Below are 22,341 nucleotides of genomic sequence, written 5' to 3'. Positions count from 1 at the left end.
TATTTCCCGGTGCGTCTGTCAGGAGGCGACAGGAAGATAAACATGAATGCGTCCTGCAGGCTGGCTTTAGTTTCAGTTTAATCAACCTCGTTTTATTTGCGTGTTTTAGGTCTGTCGTGTGCCGTTAGGAATTGAACTACGAATAACTGCGAATAAATTTGCCTGCGTTCTGCACTGCAGCAGAGCTACGGCTTCGGTTATGACCTCGTCCATACTCCCGTTCAGCTGCAGACTGTGTTCATATCGCAGCCTAACCTCTAGAACTTCAGGGGGACCATGGAATATTTGCGCTTCTGCAAAAGGCCAGTAGACCGTTTAATTTACTTATATTATTTGATTAAATAAGACTCGTTTGACCATGTTTTGCTTGCTGCTGGGGGTATTAAAAGGCACTCTCATTATCGAATTGTCTTATTTCTCAGAGCAAGAACCAAGAGCTGCAGGCTTGTATCGGAGGAGCTTTTGTCCAGGTCAAAGTTCAGCAGCTGCTCCAAAACAAGCTCTTCTCAGGTACCTCTGACTCATTTTTGTGACAGGTTTTTATCACACCAGTAAAGACACGGAGCCTGACTTTTCTTCGTTGATTTTCGTATTTTTTGGGGATTGCAAATGGATTGTTTGGGTTTAAAAATTACTTAAAAATGGGTTCCACTCACAAATATGTATAAAAAGAGCAAATTTAATATATTTGGAGCATGTGGAAAAGAAATCAAGAAACTAAAAACAATGAAAACGCTTCAGAATTGATTGCTAAAGTAAAAATAAAAACATGACACCTGATATATAATTTCACCATTCACATGCATTTTCAAATCTCTTACTTTCAGTGGGGCTAGTTATTTTTTATTTCATTAGGTTTAAACATGTCACAATAGATACCTTTAGCCCTCATACATAAAGGTATATTACGAGTTGTGCATGTCAAGGAAAACGGGGACGACATTGTGTTGTGTCCTCTAATGCTGGCATTATTATTTCGTTGTATTTTCATTTCAACCACTAGATGTCACTGCTAACTTTTGAGTAGTGTTTCTCCCAGAAGTGTTGTTGTGTCGTAGAAAGGAAGTGACATACAGGGTAACAGTGAGTAGAGCAGTGTTTCTCAACCCAGTCCTCAGGGAACCCCTATCCTGCATATTTTCTTTGCAACCCTGAATAGGTACCTGTTTGTAGTTATTCAACCAATCAGCAATGAATTTTGTCAGACGTTGCACACCTTGCATAATTAAGTGCTGCGAGATGATTGGTCGAGTAAGTACAAGCCGGGGGGGGGGGCTACCTATGCAGGGTTACATTGAAAATCTGCAGGATAGGGGTTCCTTGAGGACTGGGTTGAGAAACACTGGAGTAGAGACTGGGAGCCATCCATGCTGCAAGATGTTCATTAACCCGTAAGCTAAAAGTCACCCATGTTCCCCCCGTGTGCTTTATATGCCATCCACCTCTACAGACTGGCGACGAGGATGGGATGTTGCGTGATCAGCTGATGGAGTACGTCTCAAATGCACGCATTAGAGAAAGGCTGCTGCTAGAGCCTAACCTCCCTCTACACAAGGCTATCGCAATTGCCACACAGATGGAGTCTGCAGCTGAACAGGCTAAATGCACGGTTGGAGGAAAACCCCGCTTACAAGCACAAGCTGTGCAGAAGAAATCACGTCGACCACGGGACCAGAGTAAGCCGTCTACACATGCACCTAGTCCTCTCATACATGTTCCAGAAGTGGATCCGACAGCCATCTAGCGAATGCTCCCTCATGCCCTGCTGCTAAAGCGACCTGCAAAACCTGCCACAAGAAGGGACATTTTGCCAGAGTGTGTCGCTCTGCTCCCACCCATCCGGTGCGAGGAGTGGAGGTCCCGGAACTGAGTGTTCTGGGCATTCAAGGGTCTGCTCGCACAGCTGATCAAATGACATGCAACGTCAAAATCCAGCCGTCAGACCCACCGGCCCATGTCATGGACCTGGCTGTTGACCCAGGGTCCTCGGTGTCCATACTGCCCAGCTCTGTATTTAAAGAGTATTTCAGTGAGTTGCAGTTAGCGCCACCTACTGTTCGGTTGGTCACATACTCCAAGACATAACATTTCTCCTCTGTAATAAATTTGTAGAGGTGGATGGCATAAAGCACACAGGGGAACATGGATGACTTTTGGCCTACGGTTTAATGAACATCTTGCAGCATGGATGGCTTCCAGTCTCTACTTGCTGTTACCCTGTATGTCACTTCCTCTCTACGACACAACACATTGGACAGTGATAGTAGTAAGATTTCAGTCAGTCGTACAGATTAAACCAGGGGTCCCCAATTACTTTTCATAGCGGGCCACTTTTAGGGCCACTTTTAAAACCACGGGCCACTCAACCTCCAGCAGCATGTTGTTCGTTAGTTTGTTTTGGTGTCGATACGTCGCAGGTATTATAATTTAAACAGAGATTTTTCATCTATTTTTCGATATATTACTAGTCTTACTTTCACTAAGAAATAAAAAAAAAAATTTTGGTAGGGAAATTAAAAAAAATCTTCCTTCTGGCATTTCTCCAAAAATTCTCGCGGACCATAAATCAACCCGTCACGGGCCGGACGTGGCCCGCGGGCCGCCTATTGGGGACCCCTGGATTAAACGATGCTCGTAGGACAAACTAAAGTGAGGAGGACCAACGGTTTGAAGGCTGATGGAGCTTTTACGGTGTTTGGTTGGGAAGTCCAACAGCTACTGCCTCAGCTGGCTGGTCGTGCTGTTCTTATATAGGGAACAGTTGATTCAGCAGGTTGGCTCCGGTGTTGGTTGGGTCGGTTCCTCCTGTGTTCCTCTTGTTCGACCAAACCTTAGGAAAGTCCTGCATGGAGGGCAGCTGACAGCCAGCCGTTTATTTGCTCCGCAGTCTTCACCATATGTTTTGTCTCCCGCCTTTGAGAAAAACCTCATATACATATAGTAGGTACATAACGCGGTGAGGCGTCGTCTCAGGTTGCGCTGCCACTTCAGACTGTTGGACTGTTTGGCTTTGCTTCATCAGCAGAGACGCCTGTCAAGAGTTGCTGTTTTCCTTTAGTCATTGCCACAAAACTATTAGTTGAGCTTTTACTCCGTGAAATCCAGTAAAAAAAACCAGCTGGGTATCAAGGGAAACAGCTCGAAATGGGACCAAAAACACCCTACAAGGATGTCCGGGTAGGGTAGCGGTCTATTCCGTTGCCTACCAACACGGGGATCGCCGGTTCGAATCCCCGTGTTACCTCCGGCTTGGTCGGGCGTCCCTACAGACACAAGTGGCCGTGTCTGCGGGTGGGAAGCCGGATGTGGGTATGTGTCCTGGTCGCTGCACTAGCGCCTCCTCTGGTTGGTTGAGGCGTCTGTCCAAGGGGGTGGGGCTGGGGGGGAATAGCGTGATCCTCCCACGTGCTACCTCCCCCCTGGTGAAACTCCTCACTGTCAGGGGAAAAGAAGCGGCTGGCGACTCCACATGTATGGGAGGAGGCGTGTGGTAGTCTGCAGCCCTGCCCGGATCAGTAGAGGGGGGTGGAGCAGTGACCGGGACGGCTTGGAAGTGTGAGGTAATTGGCCAAGTGCAACTGGGGAGAAAAAGGGGGACCCCCCCCCAAAAAAACCCCACACTGCATGTGTTCAGTCCTGTAACGATCAGGTTTTTCTGTGACTCTGTTTTGTTTCCCCTCAGCGGCCCTTGGTGGAATGGCGTCCGTGGCTTGTTTGGCGGCGGCGGCGGTGCCGTTGACAGGCAGCAGACTCTGGAGGACATCGCCGAAAACATCCGAGAGTTGAAGTGCAGGCGGGTGGTGGTGATGGCCGGAGCGGGGATCAGCACGCCGAGCGGCATCCCAGACTTCAGGTGTGGCCTTCCTGCCCTGTAACCCCCCTCTTCTCTCCTGTTTCAAGCTACAGTCCTTCATCCTGGCAGAAACCAAAGGGTCACCCTGCTCCCACAACACAAACCACAGGACAGGAAGCTGCTGTCACTCCTGGATTGATTGACAGGTCTCTTAATGCAAGGACTAACCCTAGACGACAACTCAATCTGAGTTTCTAATGTTTTCCGATGCTGTGAAAGGTTTGTCCACATCACCAATGGCTGTAAAGATTGGAGTTAAAACAGACCCACATGCTCAGTTACCATCGGTTGAAAAACAGCCTATTACTCAAACTCTTTAATTATGCAAGTAAATATACCTCAGTTTTGGGTGGTCAGTAAATCACAGCTTACGCCTTTAAATGGGATTTGTTCCTACTCCAATAAAAGTAATTCTTTCCAAAGTCAAAATGAAATATTTAGCTGTCTTCAGATTGACATTAAACGTAAAAACCTGAAAGTTACTGAACAGTCATTATTCAGTTTTTAAGTACTCGTCAGTTCTGAATGATCGGCTCATATTGTGCCAGGTGTAGTTAATATTCTCAGTTGGACCGAATCCATCAACGAGGTCCGATGTGATTTCCAACCCTCCTGTGCTCAGTTATGTGACCGAATAATAAATATCACCGACTTCATCAAGTCTAACGACTGACACATCAGGTCAGTCCTGTCATGAAGAACTGCTGTCAAACCTCAACGTGAAGCTCGCGTCTTCCAAGAACACTGTGAAGTCCATCATAACAAGATACCAGATACCAACAGTCTCTTCAACGCTGCAAACAAGACCCGCTTATCAAGGGATTTTATCTTATTCCAAGTCCGTCTGCTTCTTTCAAGATCAGAGAAAAATTCAAGATTTTACCTCTTCCGGTGTGAGGAAAATGGTGGCGCAAATTCATGTTTGCGGCGGCCTTACCCGGTACCGTCCATGCAGTGTCTTGGTCCACGTCTGCGTCCAGGTTTGTCTTGGTTTGATGGCTGGGAGAGCTGGTGCTGGATCAGCTGGGAGACCTGGGTCTGCTGCGTCCTGTGGGCCCAGGGACCGCGGCCCTGCCTGGAGCGGAAGCGGGGCAGGCTAAGCTAGCTGCTAGCCCATGCAGACCAGTAGCTCTGATAACACCGAGGGCGGTCTGGCGGCGGCCTCGCCTAGCCTGGACTGTGTTTTTAGTGTCGCGGTGTGGAGTGCGGGGAGGTGTGTCGAGGAGGTCTGGCTGGGCGAGCTGGCGTTGGATGGGGTGGGGGAGCCTGGTCTGCTGCATCCTGTGGGCCCAAGGACCACGGCCCTGACTGGCGCTGCACCCGAAGAGGGAACACCGAGGGCGGTCTGACAGGATGGGGAAGCGGGGCAGGCTAAGCTAACTGTTAGCCCATGCAGACCGGCAGTTCTGATAACACCGAGGGCGGTCTGGCGGCGGCCTCGTCTAGCCTGGACTTGTGTTTTTAGTGTCGCGGTGTGGAGTGCGGGGAGGTGTGTCGAGGGGGTCTGGCTGGGCGAGCTGGCGTTGGATGGGGTGGGGGAGCCTGGTCCGCTGCATCCTGTGGGCCCAAGGACCACGGCCCTGACTGGAGCTGCACCCGAAGAGGGAACACCGAGGGCGGTCTGACAGGACGGGGAAGCGGGGCAGGCTAAGCTAACTGCTAGCACATGCCGACCGGCAGTTGCGGCAGTCATCCTGGCTGGCGTTGGTTCTCCTGGACAGTGATTTTTGTTGTTTAGTGTACATATACATGTACGTGTTAGTCTGGATATATGTGTCCTTGTAGTTTTGGGGTGTGTGTTTTTGTCTTTGTGTTGCACTGCTGTGGGCTGGGGGAGACGAGGCTTCGTTTCGCTTCATGTGCACAAGTGCATGAAATGAAACGACAAGTCGTAAATGTTTCTGATTCTGGAGAAAGAAGGTCGAACCAGTTCATCCGGACAGGTTTGGTGACCGAAGCGTCTCGTCTCAGTGGCCTCTCCAGTCCCGGCGGACTGCAGGTGTCCCAGCTGTCTGCAGGTGTCCCAGCTGTCTGCAGGTGTCCCGGCGGACTGCAGGTGTCCCAGCTGTCTGCAGGTGTCCCGGCTGTCTGCAGGTGTCCCGGCCTTGTACACAACACAGCGGCATAACGACCCAAACCAACGACCGGTTTCATACGCAGATGGCCGTGACCATTAAGTGGCGTTGCAGTGGCCATGTGTGCTATTCGCTGAGGATGCACACATGGCGAACCTTTCCCAAAAGATAAGGTTTGCGACCATGTGACCAGTTTGGTCCATTTTGATCTAACCCCAACCTTGTCTTTATTTTCATCTACTCGTATATTTTCTGAATGTGTGTGTGTTAGTGTGTGTGTGTGGTGTTAGTGTAGATAGCGGACCGAAAACTAAAGCACTTATGATCCTAATTCTTTTTGGGAGGTGGTAGGTATTGTCTCAGAGAGTAAGGGGAAAATCCCAGAAAATTAAAATAATTATAATAATTATGCATAAATATGCAAAATATGCATGTTCTAAAAATGGCTAAAACCCCCTTTTCTCGGCATTTCAGATGATTCTGAGCATTTGGGGGGAGGGAGTTGGAGTGGGGGGGGGGTTTAGGGGCAGGGGGAAGGGGGAAGGCGGTTAGCTGGCAGGACGAAGAGGAGGGAGATTTAGACGGGTGGAGAACCAAACCGCTACATTGTAGCGGGGTTCTTCTAGTGATATAATAAAGCTGGGTAAACCCTTCATACTCACACACCTGCAACTTACATCACGACTGACTCGGATGGGGCAACAACAAGAATATGCCACACTTAATGGAACATACAGCCAGCGTTATGTCTTATGACAGTGGTTCTCCACCTTTTTGGGGTCCTGGACCCCCCTGCGTATTTTTGATCTACCCTGAGGACCCCTCCACCTGATCTTGGGGGAGGGGGGTTGCAATTTGATAGAAACAGTAGAAACCGCATTTTAAATTGCATTATAGCATTTATTCACTCTTTGGGGCAAAAATAAGAGCTTTCAGTTGTAACTTAGATATAGTTAACAAAACAGAATATGTATTCAGTAACTTTCAGATATAGCTAACAAAACAGAATATGTATTCAGTAACTTTCAGATATATGTAACAAAACAGAATATGTATTCAGTAACTTTCAGATATAGCTAACAAAACAGAATATGTATTCAGTAACTTTCAGATATATGTAACAAAACAGAATATGTATTCAGTAACTTTCAGATATATGTAACAAAACAGAATTTTTATGCAGTAACTTTTAACAATGCAAACGGGAGCGAGATCTCTTATTAAAATACAATAAATTACACTTGTGAAACAGATGTAATTAGAGAAAAAAGTCCTGTTACCCTTTATAGTTTAGGTAGATAAAGGTCTTAGTCACATTTGAGTAAAATAATCCTATTTCTATAAATGTCATAGGATCTTTTTTTTTAAAGATATTTTATTTTCACGGACCCCTTGCAATTACACCACGGACCACTAGGGGTCCGCGGACCCCCGGTTGAGAAACACTGCATTATGAGACTTTTTGCTCAACATTTAATTGAAACGAGGGAAAACGGTACGACGCTGTTATCACAGCAGTCCCACACCCTGCAGCAGTGACGTCTTCCAGCTTGTGTCCCAGTAACGTACGTCCACGCCTTGGACACGACCCCACCGGTCTCAAGCTGTCCAACTCCACAGTCCGGAGAGTCTGTGTCCAAGAATCATGTCCATGTTCGTCAAACAGAAACTCGTCCTTACAAACAGGGAGCTGAGCAACTGAGAACACGACTCGTTAAGTTTCAAATTGCAGCAAAAGTACTGGACCTGCAGAACCCCCAGCACTCCCCTCCCCTTCATTCATGTATTTCATTTAATTTATTTAAATTTCTCCATTTCTCTTTGTTCTTATTCCTCCCTCTTTCTGTTGTGTTACGTGTTTGTTGTGTGTAGAATTTTAACGTCTCAGTAAGCGTTTCATAATCAGGCCCAGCGTCAGAGGACAGTAACCGGCCCGGCATCTGGTTTTTATTGGCGGGCCCTGACAAGCAAATCCTTTACTTGGACTTGATAATGCAACAACGGATTCATACCGAATAGTTCAGTATCATGTAGTTTATTAATATTAATAATATTTATTTATTTAATACTAAATGTATTTATTAATTAATACATAGTTTATTTGTTAATAGTACATTTATTTAATATTAAATGTTATATAAAATGTAATTGATTACTTCATTATTAATCATCTAATTTAATGAATTAATATTAAATTGAGTTAATATTAAGTTTATTAATATTAACATATTAATGTTAACAATAGTAAACATGTTAAAACCTGACCATGAAACGATATGATGACTTCCTGTATAGTTGAATGATGATACTGATAGTTTGATGATACTGATAGTTGAATGAGGATACTGATAGTTGAATAATGATACTGATAGTTGGATGAGGATACTGATAGTTGAATGATACTGATAGTTGAATGATGATACTGATAGTTTGATGATACTGATAGTTGAATGATACTGATAGTTGAATGATGATACTGATAGTTGGATGAGGATACTGATAGTTGAATGATACTGATAGTTGAATGATGATACTGATAGTTGAATGAGGATACTGATAGTTTGATGATACTGATAGTTGAATGATACTGATAGTTGAATGATGATACTGATAGTTGAATGAGGATACTGATAGTTGAATGATGATACTGATAGTTGAATGATACTGATAGTTTGATGATACTGATAGTTGAATAATGATACTGATAGTTTGATGATACTGATAGTTGAATAATACTGATAGTTGAATGATACTGATAGTTTGATGATACTGATAGTTGAATGATACTGATAGTTTGATGATACTGATAGTTGAATGATACTGATAGTTGAATGATACTGATAGTTTGATGATACTGATAGTTTGATGATACTGATAGTTGAATGATACTGATAGCTGAATGAGGATACTGATAGTTGAATGATGATACTGATAGTTGAATGATACTGATAGTTTGATGATACTGATAGTTGAATGAGGATACTGATAGTTGAATGATACTGATAGTTGAATGATGATACTGATAGTTGAATGAGGATACTGATCGTTGAATGATACTGATAGTTGAATGATGATACTGATAGTTGAATGAGGATACTGATAGTTTGATGATACTGATAGTTGAATGATGATACTGATAGTTGAATGAGGATACTGATAGTTGAATGATGATACTGATAGTTGAATGATACTGATAGTTTGATGATACTGATAGTTGAATGATACTGATAGTTTGATGATACTGATAGTTTGATGATACTGATAGTTGAATGATACTGATAGTTTGATGATACTGATAGTTTGATGATACTGATAGTTGAATGATACTGATAGCTGAATGATGATACTGATAGTTGAATGATACTGATAGTTTGATAATACTGATAGTTGAATGAGGATACTGATAGTTGAATGAGGATACTGATAGTTGAATGATGATACTGATAGTTGAATGAGGATACTGATAGTTTGATGATATGATAGTTGAATGATACTGATAGTTGAATGAGGATACTGATAGTTGAATGATGATACTGATAGTTGAATGATACTGATAGTTTGATGATACTGATAGTTGAATAATGATACTGATAGTTTGATGATACTGATAGTTGAATGATACTGATAGTTGAATGATACTGATAGTTTGATGATACTGATAGTTGAATGATACTGATAGTTTGATGATACTGATAGTTGAATGATACTGATAGTTGAATGATACTGATAGTTTGATGATACTGATAGTTTGATGATACTGATAGTTTGATGATACTGATAGCTGAATGAGGATACTGATAGTTGAATGATGATACTGAAAGTTGAATGATACTGATGGTTTGATGATACTGATAGTTGAATGAGGATACTGATAGTTGAATGATACTGATAGTTTAATGATGATACTGATAGTTGAATGAGGATACTGATAGTTTGATGATACTGATAGTTGAATGATACTGATAGTTGAATGATGATACTGATAGGTGAATGATACTGATAGTTTGATGATACTGATAGTTGAATGATACTGATAGTTGAATGATACTGATAGTTTGATGATACTGATAGTTTGATGATACTGATAGTTGAATGATACTGATAGCTGAATGAGGATACTGATAGTTGAATGATGATACTGATAGTTGAATGATACTGATAGTTTGATGATACTGATAGTTGAATGAGGATACTGATAGTTGAATGATACTGATAGTTGAATGATGATACTGATAGTTGAATGAGGATACTGATAGTTGAATGATACTGATAGTTGAATGATGATACTGATAGTTGAATGAGGATACTGATAGTTTGATGATACTGATAGTTGAATGATGATACTGATAGTTGAATGAGGATACTGATAGTTGAATGATGATACTGATAGTTGAATGATACTGATAGTTTGATGATACTGATAGTTGAATGATACTGATAGTTTGATGATACTGATAGTTTGATGATACTGATAGTTGAATGATACTGATAGTTTGATGATACTGATAGTTTGATGATACTGATAGTTGAATGATACTGATAGCTGAATGATGATACTGATAGTTGAATGATACTGATAGTTTGATAATACTGATAGTTGAATGAGGATACTGATAGTTGAATGAGGATACTGATAGTTGAATGATGATACTGATAGTTGAATGAGGATACTGATAGTTTGATGATATGATAGTTGAATGATACTGATAGTTGAATGAGGATACTGATAGTTGAATGATGATACTGATAGTTGAATGATACTGATAGTTTGATGATACTGATAGTTGAATAATGATACTGATAGTTTGATGATACTGATAGTTGAATGATACTGATAGTTGAATGATACTGATAGTTTGATGATACTGATAGTTGAATGATACTGATAGTTTGATGATACTGATAGTTGAATGATACTGATAGTTGAATGATACTGATAGTTTGATGATACTGATAGTTTGATGATACTGATAGTTTGATGATACTGATAGCTGAATGAGGATACTGATAGTTGAATGATGATACTGAAAGTTGAATGATACTGATGGTTTGATGATACTGATAGTTGAATGAGGATACTGATAGTTGAATGATACTGATAGTTTAATGATGATACTGATAGTTGAATGAGGATACTGATAGTTTGATGATACTGATAGTTGAATGATACTGATAGTTGAATGATGATACTGATAGTTGAATGAGGATACTGATAGTTTGATGATACTGATAGTTGAATGATGATACTGATAGTTGAATGAGGATACTGATAGTTGAATGATGATACTGATAGTTGAATGATACTGATAGTTTGATGATACTGATAGTTGAATGATACTGATAGTTTGATGATACTGATAGTTGAATGATACTGATAGTTGAATGATACTGATAGTTTGATGATACTGATAGTTTGATGATACTGATAGTTGAATGATACTGATAGCTGAATGAGGATACTGATAGTTGAATGATGATACTGATAGTTGAATGATACTGATAGTTTGATAATACTGATAGTTGAATGAGGATACTGATAGTTGAATGATGATACTGATAGTTGAATGAGGATACTGATAGTTTGATGATACTGATAGTTGAATGATACTGATAGTTGAATGATGATACTGATAGTTGAATGAGGATACTGATAGTTGAATGATACTGATAGTTGAATGATACTGATAGTTGAATGATGATACTGATAGTTGAATAATGGTACTGATAGTTGAATGATACTGATAGTTGAATGATGATACTGATAGTTGAATGAGGATACTGATAGTTGAATGAGGATACTGATAGTTGAATGATACTGATAGTTTGATGATACTGATAGTTGAGTGATACTGATAGTTTGATGATACTGATAGTTTGATGATACTGATAGTTGAATGATACTGATAGTTTGATGATACTGATAGTTTGATGATACTGATAGTTGAATGATACTGATAGCTGAATGAGGATACTGATAGTTGAATGATGATACTGATAGTTGAATGATACTGATAGTTTGATAATACTGATAGTTGAATGAGGATACTGATAGTTGAATGATGATACTGATAGTTGAATGATGATACTGATAGTTGAATGAGGATACTGATAGTTTGATGATACTGATAGTTGAATGATACTGATAGTTGAATGAGGATACTGATAGTTGAATGATGATACTGATAGTTGAATGATACTGATAGTTGAATGATACTGATAGTTGAATGATGATACTGATAGTTGAATAATGGTACTGATAGTTGAATGATACTGATAGTTGAATGATGATACTGATAGTTGAATGAGGATACTGATAGTTGAATGAGGATACTGATAGTTGAATGATACTGATAGTTTGATGATACTGATAGTTGAGTGATACTGATAGTTTGATGATACTGATAGTTTGATGATACTGATAGTTGAATGATACTGATAGTTTGATGATACTGATAGTTTGATGATACTGATAGTTGAATGATACTGATAGCTGAATGAGGATACTGATAGTTGAATGATGATACTGATAGTTGAATGATACTGATAGTTTGATAATACTGATAGTTGAATGAGGATACTGATAGTTGAATGATGATACTGATAGTTGAATGATGATACTGATAGTTGAATGAGGATACTGATAGTTTGATGATACTGATAGTTGAATGATACTGATAGTTGAATGAGGATACTGATAGTTGAATGATGATACTGATAGTTGAATGATACTGATAATTTGATGATACTGATAGTTGAATGATGATACTGATAGTTGAATGATGATACTGATAGTTGAATGAGGATACTGATAGTTTGATGATACTGATAGTTGAATGATGATACTGATAGTTGAATGAGGATACTGATAGTTGAATGATGATACTGATAGTTGAATGATACTGATAGTTTGATGATACTGATAGTTGAATGATACTGATAGTTTGATGATACTGATAGTTGAATGATACTGATAGTTGAATGATACTGATAGTTTGATGATACTGATAGTTTGATGATACTGATAGTTGAATGATACTGATAGCTGAATGAGGATACTGATAGTTGAATGATGATACTGATAGTTGAATGATACTGATAGTTTGATAATACTGATAGTTGAATGAGGATACTGATAGTTGAATGATGATACTGATAGTTGAATGAGGATACTGATAGTTTGATGATACTGATAGTTGAATGATACTGATAGTTGAATGATGATACTGATAGTTGAATGATGATACTGATAGTTGAATGATACTGATAGTTGAATGATACTGATAGTTGAATGATGATACTGATAGTTGAATAATGGTACTGATAGTTGAATGATACTGATAGTTGAATGATAATACTGATAGTTGAATGAGGATACTGATAGTTGAATGAGGATACTGATAGTTGAATGATACTGATAGTTGAATGATGATACTGATAGTTGAATGAGGATACTGATAGTTTGATGATACTGATAGTTGAATGATGATACTGATAGTTGAATGAGGATACTGATAGTTGAATGATGATACTGATAGTTGAATGATACTGATAGTTTGATGATACTGATAGTTGAGTGATACTGATAGTTTGATGATACTGATAGTTTGATGATACTGATAGTTGAATGATACTGATAGTTTGATGATACTGTTAGTTTGATGATACTGATAGTTTGATGATACTGATAGTTGAATGATACTGATAGCTGAATGAGGATACTGATAGTTGAATGATGATACTGATAGTTGAATGATACTGATAGTTTGATAATACTGATAGTTGAATGAGGATACTGATAGTTGAATGATGATACTGATAGTTGAATGATGATACTGATAGTTGAATGAGGATACTGATAGTTTGATGATACTGATAGTTGAATGATACTGATAGTTGAATGAGGATACTGATAGTTGAATGATGATACTGATAGTTGAATGAGGATACTGATAGTTTGATGATACTGATTGTTGAATGATACTGATAGTTGAATGATGATACTGATAGTTGAATGAGGATACTGATAGTTGAATGATACTGATAGTTGAATGATGATACTGATAGCTGAATAATGATACTGATAGTTGAATAATGATACTGATAGTTGAATGATACTGATAGCTGAATGATGATACTGATAGTTGAATGAGGATACTGATAGTTGAATGATACTGATAGTTGAATGATGATACTGATAGCTGAATAATGATACTGATAGTTGAATAATGATACTGATAGTTGAATGATACTCATAGTTGAATGATGATACTGATAGTTGAATAATGATACTGATAGTTGAATGAGGATACTGATAGTTGAATAATGATACTGATAGTTGAATAATGATACTGATAGTTGAATGATGATACTGATAGTTGAATAATGATACTTATAGTTGAATGAGGATACTGATAGTTGAATAATGATACTGATAGTTGAATAATGATGCTGATAGTTGAATGATACTGATAGTTGAATGATGATACTGATAGTTGAATAATGGTACTGATAGTTGAATGAGGATACTGATAGTTAAATGATACTGATAGTTGAATGATGATACTCATAGTTGAATAATGATACTGATAGTTGAATGATACTGATAGTTGAATGAGGATACTGATAGTTGAATGAGGATACTGATAGTTGAATGATAACTGGTTTGGTGTTTCTCGGGATTATTTCCAGCAGCGGCATGTGTGCGCGAGCATGTGACTCCGGCCTGTATTCACGAGCATCGGAATAGCTTAAATTTCGTGTTTCCCCTCTGTTCGTGGAAGACTTAGGGGCACGTGTTTGGTGAAGGGGTTTTGGAGTCCTCCCCCATGAAAACTTTAGGTTTTTAGATAAAAAATACGCAATTTCACATCATATCAGACCATTATTATTATTATTATCATATCTGTACAATAAGTTGGAAAAGCTCGAGCAAGTAATAAATAAACAGCACCCAAAAAGCCCAAAAGCAAAAATTAGTTGAAGAAGTCTACTGAGGACCAGCTACAACCATCAGGTCTGGGGCCAGGATCTGTTTTGGTACCAGGCACCGGCAAAAGAGCCTTTCTTCCCTGAGAGGAGCTGAGCTGGGAAGCTACCCAGGGGGGCCTGTTCTGGTTCATCCCCCCCGAGGTCATCTGGGATGACTCTGCTTAGTTCCCCAAGATGGTGGTCGCGAGAAGGGCATCGAACAGGTGCACAACCGCCATCCGGCTCCGAGGGAGCGGCTGTCAGCGGAAGGGCCCGGTGGTGGCTACACTGCCCCCTGCTGGGGTTACTGGCTTGGTGGCGACGTCAGTGCTGTCACAGAAATTTGAATCAGTTCATCTGGACACAACGTTGATTGACAGAAACCTTTCATCATCATCTAAGTGGCCTCTTCAGTCTCAGCTGGCTGCAGGTGTCCCACCCTTATAAACAATACAGCGGCATAACGACCCAAACCAACCACCAGTTTCATATGCGGATATGGGCGTGACCCTTAACTAGAGCATCAATGGCCATGTGTCACAGAGGATTTGGGAATGTTTGTAGTCACAGCATTGTAAGATGGCGACAGATGTACTCCCCCCCCCCCCCGGTTCAGGGATGGTCGTTCCCTTGTGGAAAATGAGGATGATGATCAAGCATGTAAATATGCAGGATATAACGTACAATTCAGTTCCAAACTTTATTGCAGACTCAGGGTCCATAACAGACAAAGACAAATAGGTAAAAGACAAACCCCAGACAACACACAGAGTAAATAACATAAATGGGACAAATCAGTGTCTTCTAAGAAGGCAGCTACACCAGTGGTCCCACTGCCGCGACTGGTCACGTATGGCGCTGAATCTTATATTAGTTAAACTGTACAGGTAATCCATTGCCAATAATCTGAAGTGATCAACAAATCCACACATCTAACTCACATCTAACTCACATCTAACTCAAAATAATGTAAGTATTTACAATCATTAGGTTTATCTTTATAGAAGGTTAATAATCAACAAAGTTATATATATATATATATATATATATATATATATATATATATATATATATATATATATATATATATATATATATATATATATATACACTACCGTTCAAAAGTTTGGGATCACCCAAACAATTTTGTGTTTTCCATGAAAAGTCACACTTATTCACCACCATATGTTGTGAAATGAATAGAAAATAGAGTCAAGACATTGACAAGGTTAGAAATAATGATTTGTATTTGAAATAAGATTTTTTTTACATCAAACTTTGCTTTCGTCAAAGAATCCTCCATTTGCAGCAATTACAGCATTGCAGACCTTTGGCATTCTAGCTGTTAATTTGTTGAGGTAATCTGGAGAAATTGCACCCCACGCTTCCAGAAGCAGCTCCCACAAGTTGGATTGGTTGGATGGGCACTTCTTTGAGCAGATTGAGTTTCTGGAGCTTCACATTTGTGGGGTCAATTAAACGCTCAAAATGGCCAGAAAAAGAGAACTTTCATCTGAAACTCGACAGTCTATTCTTGTTCTTAGAAATGAAGGCTATTCCATGCGAGAAATTGCTAAGAAATTGAAGATTTCCTACACCGGTGTGTACTACTCCCTTCAGAGGACAGCACAAACAGGCTCTAACCAGAGTAGAAAAAGAAGTGGGAGGCCGCGTTGCACAACTGAGCAAGAAGATAAGTACATTAGAGTCTCTAGTTTGAGAAACAGACGCCTCACAGGTCCCCAACTGGCATCTTCATTAAATAGTACCTGTTAGAGCCTGTTTGTGCTGTCCTCTGAAGGGAGTAGTACACACCGGTGTAGGAAATCTTCAATTTCTTAGCAATTTCTCGCATGGAATAGCCTTCATTTCTAAGAACAAGAATAGACTGTCGAGTTTCAGATGAAAGTTCTCTTTTTCTGGCCATTTTGAGCGTTTAATTGACCCCACAAATGTGATGCTCCAGAAACTCAATCTGCTCAAAGAAGTGCCCATCCAACCAATCCAACTTGTGGGAGCCGCTTCTGGAAGCGTGGGGTGCAATTTCTCCAGATTACCTCAACAAATTAACAGCTAGAATGCCAAAGGTCTGCAATGCTTTAATTGCTGCAAATGGAGGATTCTTTGACGAAAGCAAAGTTTGATGTAAAAAAAAATCTTATTTCAAATACAAATCATTATTTCTAACCTTGTCAATGTCTTGACTCTATTTTCTATTCATTTCACAACATATGGTGGTGAATAAGTGTGACTTTTCATGGAAAACACGAAATTGTTTGGGTGATCCCAAACTTTTGAACGGTAGTGTATATATATGTGTGTGTGATGTGGGGGTTTACCTGTGTAGAATGTATGATTAGTACAAATCAAATGCTGGAAAACATCAAGTAAATAGCTGCTTTCTTTTTTAATCTTAGATACGTTGCTGCTGGAAATAATGGCGTCTCAAGGCAGGGTAAGTGTAGTACAACTTTGTGTCACGAGATGGCGACAAAACACCTATGGAAAAATAGTATCAAGCGCAGTAGACCACTAGACTAGATGACGGTAAACTATAGTACACGTTAATACCACTAGAGGGCGCAAATAAAAATATGATAGAGTATAAATTCGGGGCGGTTCTGTTTATAAATAAGATAATGGGGTATGAATTCGGGGTGACTGTGTTTATAAGTAAGAAGATAATGGGGTGTAAATTTGGGGTGACTCAATTTTCGAAACTCAAAGGTGTGGTCGAAGGTTAAGCCCCACAATAGGTGGGACTAAGTCATGGCATAAACGTGTGTGCATCAGGAGGTCAGGTCAGTTGCTCCGTGGACCAGCTCGGTATATCGGTGTACCCATTGAGTGCTACTGACAGCAAACCCATTTACATCAGACAAGAAGGTATTGGACATTGATTGATTGACAGATGTCCTCTTTGAACGGGGAGTCAAAGAGGCATCCCTGAACCGGGGGGGGCTGTCGCCATCTTGCAATGCCGTGATTGCGCACGTTCCCGTGGCCAGTGAGACTCTGGTTGGTGGTCGTACCCATGCTTGCATGTGGAACTGGTCTTTGGTTTCGGTCGTTGTGCAACTGTGTTGTTCGTGAGGGCGGGGGGGGGGACGCCTGCAGTCAGTTTGGACTGAGGAGGCCACGAGTGATCCACACGAACTGATTCAACCTTCTTTGATTGATGTTTTTGATGTGGTTGTTTTACCTTGATTGATTGACTCTGAACAAGAGTGTGTCGAGAAAAAATTCTCCCTCGCCCTCTTCACATAGATGACCTCTTGGACTCCCCGTTCAAACCAGCGTTCCTCCCTATCAAGGATTTGCACATCCTCATCCCTGAAAGGGTGGCCACTGGCCTGTAGATGGTGGAGACTGCGGAGTCCTGGTCTGGCGTGTTGGCTCTCCTGTGTTGTGCCAACCCTCCTGGCACTTAACGTACACTATATTGCTCTGTTTGTGCCGGGGACCTGGTCCTTGGGGTGGACCAACTTCTGGCACATGTGTTTTGGGGTTTGAAAGCAACGGAGACGCGGTGTTTGGAAAAAACGCGTCTCAACTGGCAGCTGTTGTCCCCCTCCTCTCTTCGATTGGCTGGTGCAGTGTTTGGGCATCTTCCTGGCTTTGACAAACACCCAGTTAGGAAAGCCAGGAAGAGGTTCTTCATCATACAGTCATAACTGTGCAAAAACCTTTTAGGCTGACAGGTCCAGTAGACTGACAGGTCCAGTAGGCTGACAGGTCCAGTAGTATGTCAGGTCCAGTAGACTGGCAGGTCCATTAGTATGTCAGGTCCAGTGGGCTGACAGGTCCAGAAGGCTGACAGGTCCAGTAGACTGACAGGTCCAGTAGTTTGACAGGTCCAGTAGACTGACAGGTCCAGTAGGCTGACAGGTCCAGTGGTATGACAGGTCCAGTAGTATGACAGGTCCAGTGGGCTGACAGGTCCAGTGGGCTGACAGGTCCAGTAGGCTGACAGGCCCAGTAGTATGACAGGTCCAGTAGGCTAACAGGTCCAGTAGTATGACAGGTCCAGTAGGCTGACAGGTCCAGTGGGCTAACAGGTTCAGTAGTATGACAGGTCCAGTAGACTGGCAGGTCCAGTCGTATGACAGGTCCAGTAGGCTGACAGGTCCAGAAGGCTAACAGGTCCAGAAGGCTGACAGGTCCAGTAGTATGACAGGTCCAGTGGGCTGACAGGTCCAGTGGGCTGACAGGTCCAGTAGGCTAACAGGTCCAGTAGGCTGACGGGTCCAGTAGTATGACAGGTCCAGTGGGCTAACAGGTCCAGTAGGTTGACAGGTCCAGTAGGCTGACAGGTCCAGTATGGGAGATTAGCCGCAGACAAATATACACACATGCGTGTGCGTGTGTGACCAAACGCATAATAATACCTTGGTGAGTTTGTGTTTTTGCAGTGCATAGAAAGATTCCGTGTCTTTAGGGGAAGGAAGCAGCCTCTGACTGAACCGGGGGGGGGGTGTGAACCCTTCCTGGAGACACTGCCCGGGGGGGGGGGGTGAACCCTTCCTGGAGACACTGCCTGGGGGGGGGGGTGAACCCTTCCTGGAGACACTGCGTTTCTCCGCAGAGAGTTCCCCCTTTAGAGCGGAAACGGTCCCGGCGTGGCCTTTGGATTCCCATCAGTCTGTCTCATCAAGTGTCCCTTGCTCACAGGTCCCCAGGCAGCGGCCTGTACGACAACCTGCAGCAGTATGACCTGCCCTACGCCGAGGCCATATTCGAGATCGACTTTTTCCACCACAACCCGAAACCCTTCTTCGCCCTGGCCAAGGAGCTGTACCCGGGGAACTACCAACCCAACCTGGCGCACTACTTTGTCCGTCTGCTTCACGACAAGGGTCAACTTCTCAGGATGTACACACAGAATATCGACGGCTTGGAGAGATGTGAGTGGACACGCAGACGTGGTATTGCATGCAACCCTCGTGTTCACGTGTGTGCGCAGGAGTTGGCAAGTTTCCTGCTTGCTTACTCAGGGCTGTAAGAACCAGTCCGCGCACTTGATTATCACCATATTGTCTTTCACAGTACTTCATCGATGTCCAAAAACGCTGTAGCAATAGTAGAGACATGGCAGCGTCGCTGCTTCATGGTGCAGTTTCCACCTCTGACCACTAGGTGGCAGGTGCAGCATCATAACAGGGCTGCACGGAACCACAACAGGCTGTGATTTGATGCATGTTGGTGTTTTCTTTGAACATTTTCTACATTTTGTCAATATCCTACTATGTACTGCAACGTTTGTAGTATGATTAGATATTACAGTATCTTGAGTGAAATATCACAGTACAATTTGTGATAATTGTACTGGGATATGAATTGTATTCATGTCATTCTTACCGCAAATTCTTGCCAGTACACGCCCTTATTGTGTACTTTGTGTGTGCGAAGTGGCAGGGATTCCTCCTGAGATGTTGGTGGAGGCCCATGGCACATTCGCCACCGCTACCTGCACCGTCTGCCGAAGGAACTACGAGGGCGAGGACCTCCGCGTGAGTTCTTTACAAATTTAACAGCTGAAGCCGGATGCACAAAAGAGATTTTTCCCGGTGTTTCCTCTGAACCTGTATCTCCCCAGCCAGATGTGATTAGGGGGACGGTGCCCAAGTGCCCGACCTGTAAAGGAGTGGTGAAGCCCGATATCGTCTTTTTCGGAGAGCAGCTCCCGCAGAACTTCCTCAAGTACATGAGGGACTTCCCTCTGGCTGACCTGCTGATCATCATGGGGACCTCACTGGAGGTTAACTGCATGCTGTCCCTCAAGCCGTATCCCCGATATAAGCTTCTGGGAAAAGCCAAATTTCACATTTTGATGAAACCTAAAGACTCAAAACCAGTGTGCAACAAAACCGGTGAATGTTGTTGTTCATTCTTTGTCCTGTAGGTGGAGCCATTTGCCAGTCTGGCAGGAGCTGTGCGTGGATCTGTACCTCGCCTCCTCATAAACAGGGACCTGGTCGGACCCTTTGGGTTGGGAGCCACCCGGCCGAATGACGTGGTTCAGCTGGGGGACGTGGTCAGTGGCGTGCAGGCCCTGGCCGATGCCCTCGGTTGGACTCGGGAGCTGGGGACCCTGATGGCTGCCGGCACTGGAAAGGTGAGTTTGCGTAGGCTTCTGTTGGCTCTTATTCGTTTGGTGAATACGTACTGTCTCAATTTCATGCTTTTTAATTGAAATGGTGCAACAGCATGCAACGACGCTAGAGAGGTGGATGATGCAAGTCTGGTGGTGTAATGCTGGCACATTCTGAGGTAAAACAGCGACAGTCTGGTAGTTTTTGAGAAACTTGGGTCTCCAAAAGAGTGAGAAGAAACTCTTTCCTTGGATATATGTCAGAGTAGGAAGTTAGCTTTTCTTTTTTTTTAATAATGTCTTAATATCTGTCTGTCTACAGGTGGCGGGGCCCACAGAAGACTGAGACCAGCTTGGACATGACTTCATACATGTTCCAGGGTTATGTGGGTCAATCAAGTTGCATTTTTTTTATAGCGCTTTTCTAGCTGCAACAGCCACTCAAAGCGCTCTCTCTCAAGACAGACAACGTGCAGTGGTCGTGAAAAACCTAGAAATGTCATTGAATTTGAAATGTAGAATTTTGGAAAAGTCACGGGAATCCAACTAAAGCAGCATGAACTCATTGACCAATTAAACAAAAAAAACAGCTGGGTGAACCATTACAGTTTGTCTGGGTATGCTAACACGTGCCTGCGCTGGCTATCTCTACCAGTTAGCTAGCTAGCCTGTCAACAGTTTCAACCATCTGACTTCAGATGGACAAGTTCAAAATATGGCTTGCCAAAGATGTTGATGGTAGAGTGGCCGTAATCAGTATGTGAAATATAGACTCGATGCTCACATCATAAATACATTAAAACACACCTTTCAGTGGCAGTTATAAAGAAGAGTTTCTTCTGGTCATGGAGATTAAGCTGCAAGTTATGGAGAAGTGAGAAGGTGTATGAGCTGTGATGGAGGTGGGCATCTGAGAAGGTGTATGAGCTGTGATGGCGGTGGGCATCTGAGAAGGTGTATGAACTGTGATGGCAGTGGGCATCATGTCTCATGCCAATGGCGACTCATACTGGCACAGAAAGAAATTATGAAATGTCAGATGTTTTGTGATTTTCTTCATTTGATTAGGGATGTTTTCTAATTGGTATCAAATATCAGGGAAAAGTAGATTGTTTCTGAATTAAAGCTTTATAAGCAGCTTGGGTTTGTTTGTTTTTTTGGCTCACAGTAAATCAGAAACACACTTGGAGGTGGACGGGTGACTTTTCCTCCTTTTTTGCAGAATTTTGATATTTCTGTTAAACAGAGCAAATGAATGTGGACTGAGGAAGGTAAACGTACAGAGCGATATTTTCTATTTATTAACGTCTTGTTTTTTTTGCTTAAAAATGTACGTGTTGAGAACTGATGTGGCG

The 22,341-nt window shown here is 41.9% G+C and overlaps 1 protein-coding gene across 3 annotated transcripts; it reads left to right on the top strand.

Annotated features, from left to right (window-relative positions):
- The first annotated feature begins 37 nt into the window (after positions 1-37).
- Positions 38-22,116, top strand: sirt3 (sirtuin 3). 3 transcript variants are annotated; one of them, XM_056278260.1, is made up of 8 exons: positions 38-302; positions 423-510; positions 3,683-3,853; positions 19,567-19,799; positions 20,305-20,405; positions 20,492-20,653; positions 20,798-21,010; positions 21,309-22,116. In XM_056278260.1, exons 1-8 carry the CDS (start codon positions 200-202, stop codon positions 21,330-21,332), a joined length of 1,095 nt encoding a protein of 364 aa, XP_056134235.1. In that variant the 5' UTR covers positions 38-199; the 3' UTR covers positions 21,333-22,116. The 3 variants fall into 3 exon arrangements, with proteins under 3 accessions (XP_056134235.1, XP_056134236.1, XP_056134237.1); XM_056278261.1 differs by lacking the exons at positions 38-302; positions 423-510 and adding an exon at positions 1,575-1,676; XM_056278262.1 differs by lacking the exons at positions 38-302; positions 423-510; positions 3,683-3,853 and adding exons at positions 3,882-4,072; positions 17,313-17,350.
- The last annotated feature ends 225 nt before the right edge of the window (positions 22,117-22,341 follow it).

This window comes from Lampris incognitus, chromosome 4 (genome assembly GCF_029633865.1).
Source record: "Lampris incognitus isolate fLamInc1 chromosome 4, fLamInc1.hap2, whole genome shotgun sequence".
Classification (NCBI taxonomy): Eukaryota; Metazoa; Chordata; class Actinopteri; order Lampriformes; family Lampridae; genus Lampris; species Lampris incognitus.
The sequence above is the reverse complement of the archived record's forward strand: the minus strand, read 5'-3'. Positions and strand labels throughout refer to the sequence as shown.